The sequence below is a fragment of the Trematomus bernacchii genome, unplaced genomic scaffold (genome assembly GCF_902827165.1).
Source record: "Trematomus bernacchii unplaced genomic scaffold, fTreBer1.1, whole genome shotgun sequence".
In the NCBI taxonomy this organism is placed as follows: domain Eukaryota; kingdom Metazoa; phylum Chordata; class Actinopteri; order Perciformes; family Nototheniidae; genus Trematomus; species Trematomus bernacchii.
In genome coordinates this window covers 5,959,804-5,967,292 of record NW_022987648.1, presented here as the reverse complement: position 1 = coordinate 5,967,292, position 7,489 = coordinate 5,959,804, and the positions used below count along the sequence as shown (strand labels likewise).

Below are 7,489 nucleotides of genomic sequence, written 5' to 3'. Positions count from 1 at the left end.
AGGTGAGTCGACATGACACCATTGGACCACACAAGGGGTCCTCAGGTCACAGACAACAACAGGGGACATACCTGCATTAAATACGAAGTGCACATTATCTTAACTTTTAAGAAAGACTATAACTATTTTCTTCCAGCTACAATAGTCAGTCCTGGAGACTGTGTGATATGTGCCCTCTCACCTAAGTAAAACAAGATGCCAGACTGAGCCACAGTGCTGTTTAACCTTAATATCTAAGGGGAATAAAATAAGAATCCTACCATGTGTTGCTTGAATAAGGGGGAGCACATCAATAATTCCCTTAAACATTCCATGACGTTTATAATCAGAGGGAAATGTGCAAAGCGATTCAATCACCCTACTGTAAAAAAAAAAAAGAGAGAAAAAAAGAGAAATTGATAGACACGAGGACACTCCAATAATGAGCGTCAAATCTTCATTTATTATCTCAGGGCGTAGACATCGTGTCATTTCAACCAATAGGAGCCGAGGGGGCGTGATCGTGTCCTTGTATTTATTTTTGGGCGCCGGTGTTTCTGAGTCATCGCCCCTCAGACAGTCAGCGTGGTTGGAGACATTTCTCAACGACTACTCAATTGCTACCGGATATACATTAGGAACCACGACTTTCTCTCTAATTGTCTGACAGGATTGAAATGTTACATTTTAGGTGTTCGACAGTGCTGAAGGAGTTATTTGAAGTCACCCTCAAGCGTCCCCTGTCCGGCTCCAGACAGAAGAGCTGGTTACCGACCCGCTACTCCGGCACCGCCTCCGTTGATGCTTCTCTTCGACTCCATGCCGCTCCGCACCGCCCTGGGCTCCGCACCGCGCCCTGCGCCGCCCCGTTCCGCTCATACTGCACGAAAACTGAAGGTGCCGTAGAGCCGGACGAACAGCTCAAGAAGGATGGTGTCAGCAGAGAAGCAGCCATTGACAAGTAGGTTTCAAGTACTTCTTTGCTGAATACACTGTCTGACACCATGGTAGCGTTTCATGACGCAGAAAGGCTCGAGCGGATGTTAACGCTAAGTCACACACGCTGTATTAAAAACCATTTAATTAGCGCCCCAAAACGTGCTTACTAAAATCTAAGATATAGGCGTTGAGCTCATACAAAGCAAGACCCAAAAAACCTTCACACGTGTATGTATAATATATTATAGCCAGCTAACTGTAACGGCCTCACAGCAGCAGCTTTCGAGCCATGCGAGACTTGAATACCAGCAGCCTCCGGAGGCTTTGTGCCAAGCAGCTATGAATCCTTCAAATACCGACACTGCAACTTAGCCTAAAGTTAATTAGCTTGTATTTAGCCTTGGCCGGCTTGTCTTTAACGTTGGGTTAGTTATCTGTCCCTGTGAAGGTAACACGATGCACTGTGCGGCAGGTTTTGAAAGTGAAACAGCATTAGCTCTGTTACAGTCAGAGATGAAGTGGGGGATAAGAAAATCCACATTCTAGTACATTCTTGAAAACACACATGTACACTGTATTCAACAATACAACAACGACCTTCACATGTAAACCATGACCTTAAAATTACATTTATTGCGACTCGATCCCTCTTAGGAATATACATTGACTTTGCTTTGTTTACTGTTTATAATGACTGCTGGCTGTGTGAACCGGTTTGGTAGCTTCTGGTTATTTATGCTGTGAACTCCTACTGTCAGTCAAGTGGCAGCTGGCGGGCTCCAAACTGACGGCATCTGTACTGAACAGCATGACTGTGGGTTGTTTGAAAGTGGAACAATTAAGTGTCTCTAACTGCTTCATGTGACAGTAATGCATAAAAAACATATTAATACATGTAATGTTAACATTTCTCAATTCTAAGTTGTTTCCATGTAGCAAATTGCATGCAAACCATTTGTGCATATTTGCAGTTCTTATCATTCCCTGACATATTTTGTTATTTTTATTGTCTGGAGAAGTACTGTAGGCATAATTCCTAACCCCTCCTTGCTTTGTAAGTCACTACCCTGTGTCCAAACTGTACTATTTTCCTAGTCTTTGTGGTCATGTCTCACTATTAATCAGTTATTTTAGTCCTAACTGCATTTGCCCTTTGTATTTACAGATTAACAGTCAAGTATAAGGATCAAGATAATTATTAAGCTCAAAGCTATTTCTATGGAATAAACAATGACAAATATTAAGAGCAACACTTTTTAGAATATACATTATATCTACAAAATACACAGACTTTTTTTACCATATTATCATATGTATCTATTAATACAACAACACATGTTTTCATGGTATTTGCAGAGCTGTATGGTTGAACAGTGAGGTGCACTCTCCCATGACACAACTGTAAAACTTGTTCTCAGCTCGAAGCCCATTACTGTCAGCTTTCCATGTTGTAGCGACTTCAGGAACAAATAAAGTCGCTGAGGTCAGGCCTGGTTGCCTATTCAGACACGCTATCAAAAATGAATGCTGAGAACCAAAAATGCGTAGAACAAAATCTTACTTTAAATCAACTTATTATAACTTGAGGGAACATATCTTTTCCGAATAATCCAGCTATGAAAAGTACAGCGACCCTCTCACCCTCTCTTCCACACACATCTCACACAGGTGAACAGGTGATTATATTTACTATAAGTGCAGCCCATACCCATGTGACCCAACTAATCCAACCCATAATTGATTACAAAATAATAAGTCCTAATATTATAAACAAAGACCAATGCCAAAATATAAACAATATAAAAACATTTATAAATATACAACAGAAATCCTGGCTCCTCCTATAAAAAAGTGAAATCTATATCCAGGTGAATTCTTGTCATTGTGTATTAGTTTGGCAAAGCTCTTCATTCAGATTAATAGTGTAATTTTTGATCCAATTCTGTTTTAACATTTTTGGAATACAGAAGCATTTATTGTCAGTATACAAGTACAACGAGAAGAGTAAAGCTACTCATTTTATGGTGCAATCAAAACATTCATAATAGACAACATGCAACAAGGACACGCAGCATTCATATATAAAATACATAAAATAAAGTGCAGGAAATAATCAAATTTAGTATAGCATAATACATTATGTTTGTATAATATTGCATAGGGAGGAAGACTAAGCGTTAATAGTGTAAGAGTTCAATGCCATGATTGCTCTGGGGACTAAACTGTCTTTGAGTCTGTTTGTTAGTCTTTTTTTTTTTAATTGCCACATTGTTCTATATTCCTTATTGTGTGCATTAAATATCTAGTGTTCTTGTTGTTCTCATCTACTTCACATTTGGAGTTGTACACTTGCAGCCAACTGGCTCTCTGTACAGTGATTGCAGTCAATGTGTTTCCCTTTAAAACTAGGCAGTTTTTATGAGCCAGCTCAGTGTTGCCAAAATGACTAGGATATTTACTGACCCAGAAAGGAGGCTACACAAGTACATTTTTAGGGCGGTATCATCACTAAGATACGGACTGTGGTGTTGGATATGCTCTGCCAATGCTCCCAAAACTGCTTTTGCATAACCTCACTCCCGTCAGGAGCCTTCTCTCAAAGCCCTTTCCCCATTTCATTTCAGAACATTGTGAAATGTCGCACAATGTGTAGTTCCCCAAACTCTAAAACGAGTTCCTGAAGTAAATTAGCAAATCTCTAGGGAGGTGACGCCAAATTCAAGTCCTGGGGGCTTTTAGGGTTGTCAAGTTGTGTCACTTGTTATTGGTCAAGCAGATGTGTTTTCACATGACAAAAAGGACAACAAAAATCTTTCATTTTACTATGAACTACAACTTGTTGACGAGGACAACAATAGTATTTAGGGGACTGAAGCCATTAAGAATTAGCTTGATAACTGTCAAATACAGCAGAAACCCAAGGGAGAAGCCTAGGTTTCATATTACAGCTTGGTAAGTGCAGTAGAAAAAATAAATGGCCAGGGTAAGAAAGTTATGGCGCATTTCCACCACACGGTCGGCCTCGGCCACACTCGGTACTGCTTGGCCGCGTTGGGCCTTAACAGGGCCGGCTCACTTCATGCTGCGCTTCCATTACAGTTTAGGAACTGGGGTAGTTACTATAGTAACGCAGTGTAGGCGGAGCCGTGACGTCATCTTCAATGAGAACCCCAGAAAAACAACCCAGCCGTTAGCTGTTAGCACTCGGAGCTCACAGCTCCTTATATATGTTCAGAAACTCGACAAAAGTTAAACAAGTACACACCACAGACTGCCTGTGTCATGACGAATACAGTCGCTGCTTTATTTATGTCTGTATAGGACGTTGTTGTGAGTGTGGACGATCGGAGCATATATTGAGTTAGCTTAGCCAATCTCCATCTAGAAAACACGCAGTCTGCAAACTTGCCAAAGCATTAATTCATGGTTTTTACTAACCGGTATCAGTATGTTGTTACTTCGGCATCATTTTGAAACGTGTATTACAATTAAATCACGGTCAAATATGTTCATCTTGTTGTAGTTGTAGCCTCCTTGCCAGCGATTCTCTCTCTAGTTTAGCATACTCAGCCCGACTCAGCCCTGTTTGTTGGCCCCGATAGAACCACAATTTTGTCGGGCCAGAAAAGAGGTGAAAAAGTGGCCCCGGGCCTAGTGGAAGCGCAACCAAAAACGGGCACGGCACGACACGGCACGCTTAAACCGCGCTCCGCGCCATGGTGGAAATGCGCCATTAGTGTCCTTACGTGAAACCGAATTGAGGCATCTGAATCTGTGCACATGTTCAGATGCTCAGGACGTCGTGTCCTTGGTAACTGACCCGATATTTTAGTCTTTGATTCATATTTTTGTGGTCAGCAGCAGCACAAAAAGGCTTGTTGATGCACGTGATGGTGACCCCGTGTGGATTACACATTAATGATGATGACTCACAAGATAAACTTCTGAAACAAAAAGCTAGTCATGACTCACATTCCATTCAGTGCATTGAGAAACAATCCCAGCTCTACTGTGATTTCTCTATTTTCAAATGGAACAAAATGAGAACTGAGCTTTAGGCTAGCAGTAAATGAATGAGGAAAAGTCAAACCATTGAAGCTGTTGTCTGGTATAACTGACACTGCTACTTATTACCTTATTAAGGCCTTATGTTGTACAGTAACCGTGTCCTTGGCTCACTGCCAATTCTCTGACTACTTTATGGGATTGGTTACAGTTTAAGTGGGTGGATGTGGATAGGATTAAAATATATCAAAAATGACTGATGTGAAACACATGACAGAAACTGAAAGACATATTTGGTACTGCTTATGGAAATGTGTTAGGTCACTGATATGACCCTGCTTAGGATATGCTCTCCAGTCAGATAATTGAATTTTACAGCCAGATTTATATGCATCTTTAAAATTGAGTTCAGGACATCTCCATTTCACATCTTTCATATCACATAATTTTCCTAAAAAAAACGAACTACTGTTCAGGATTTATATCTAGTGGCGAATGACCTTCATCCGGACAACTGATCTGTAGATCTTCAGGAATTAAGACTCTAATGTCTAATATTGTAAGTCAGTGCTGTTAATTGAATTATGGAATTGTGTTTAACCAAACTAAAACGCCTTCAGAGCATAAAGACTTTTCAAAATCGCAATGTAATCTTTACGTGGTATCCAGGAAACTGTGAAAGTGTCCTGCTTACACCAATGAGCAGTCATCCAGATGCAAATGTCCTGAGCCATCTGCCTGTGAAGAGGAAGAGGATTTTTAAATGTACCAATATAGAGAAACTGGTTGTTTTTATACCTGATTGTGTTTGCGCAGTTCAAACAGCCTTTGGCTTTGAACATGTAGTTCAGTTCATGTCGGCTAACAAACACACGCTCTATGTGATATGAAAATGTGCTCCCTCTTGTTGAAGTAAGCTGTCAGTCACTATTTATGGCATTTTTAGAAAAATTGTTCATGTTGGCTTGTCTTTCTGTTTCATATTAGATTCTCTGCTTGGCTAAATAACAGAGCTAACATTAACAAAGCTGGAGTGAGGGTCCATTGAGATACATTATGATGCATTCAAGCTCTAGGCAGTTCAGTACAAAGATAAGCTGTAACGTTATCATGAACTGTTCAAATTTAGTCCTGTAAAATCAACATTTTGGCGGGAAACTTGAATAAACATGTTTGCACGAGATCTAATGACCGCAATAAAATGGATATTAGAAAGGTGAATTTGAGGGGAAAAAAACATGATGCAAATTGTACTAAAGAAGTGTATGTCAACACTCGGTGATACATTGACATTTATTTTTCTAATTTTATCTTGTTAGCTAATAGTTATGGAACATCAATGAATTTCACCAACAACATCCCTACCTCATAGCTAGGTTTGGTAAGCTTATAAGCGCGGGCTTTTTTTTCACAAAACTGTGTCTCAGGGCTTCTTAACATTTAACAACCTATGAATGTGTCATACCCACTTAACGGGAAGAAACCCAGCTAACTGACGATATGAACAAGTTTTAGCTAAACGAAACTCAAGGGTAATACCAAGCCTCTGAATTAGCACTAAGCAAAAAAAATGCTAACGCACTTAGCACAGAACTCACGGTAGAAATATTTTATTACTTATCGGATCTGCACAAACAAAATATCAAATGAAAGCTGAGATTCCACAGATTCTAGAGGTATATAGGTGTATCATCACTGTGCGACCAGAAGTCAGGGCAGCGAAGGCAAAACAAGACAACACACAACGTAGCTTTACGGAGCCAAAACGGCAAATACGTATTACCTTTGCTGTTTTCTGATCAAAAGTGTTCAATTGCATTAAAATGCATAAAAACGCTGCTGAAGGTTAATCCAATGTGTCTGTGTCACTTTGAAATGATTACTGATAATCCATCATAACATTCTTGTCAAAAAACAAGTGTGTGAGAGCTACAACCCAGCTTCCGGTTTTGGGCATTCTGGCTGAGCATCACTCCATTCACCAATGGTAATGTTTAGATGGATTTAGGAACTTCCCCTCGATTCTATTGGCTCTAACAGTTCAAAAGAGGTGTCAATCATCAAAATCGACCGAGGGGGGCCAGAGATATGGAAAATCCACCCAAATGACCCCAGAAGTGTTTTTTTTTCAAATGTCACCTGTTCTGCATCAATCTTGATACAGGGTACTTATTATCAGTGGCGTTTTTATATGTACAAAAGTGGTGGGGCACAAAAAACTTAGATGTCTATATATAAGCTTCTGCAGTGACCTGCAGTGACGTGCAGTGACGTGCAGTGAGGTTCATGGCTGCTGAGGCACTGGCACTGACTCTTCAGGTTTACAAATATTATATTTTGACCTAAACCAAAATATAATATTATTTTCAAAAGCTTTTTTTGTCTGATGCTTCGATTAATTTTAAACAGACAGTTCAACAAAAGGATACCCAAAAAATGTAATTTTATCATTTAAATATTGAATTGTTCTCTCTTAGTAAGATCCCATTTTCAATAAAATGGCGGTCTTACCTTGACTTGAAGATGAAGTCCATTTTCCTATCCTTCTGGACAAACATTTCTATTA

General features: G+C 39.8%; 1 protein-coding gene across 2 annotated transcripts in view; it reads left to right on the top strand.

Annotated features, from left to right (window-relative positions):
• The first annotated feature begins 537 nt into the window (after window positions 1-537).
• Window positions 538-7,489, top strand: part of glsb (glutaminase b) — a 51,382-nt gene continuing 44,430 nt past the window's right edge. For both annotated transcript variants that reach the window (XM_034134669.1, XM_034134670.1), the window contains exon 1: window positions 538-940. In XM_034134669.1, the coding sequence (XP_033990560.1) occupies window positions 657-940 (284 nt within the window). In that variant the 5' untranslated portion in view covers window positions 538-656. The remainder of the gene's footprint in view (window positions 941-7,489) is intronic.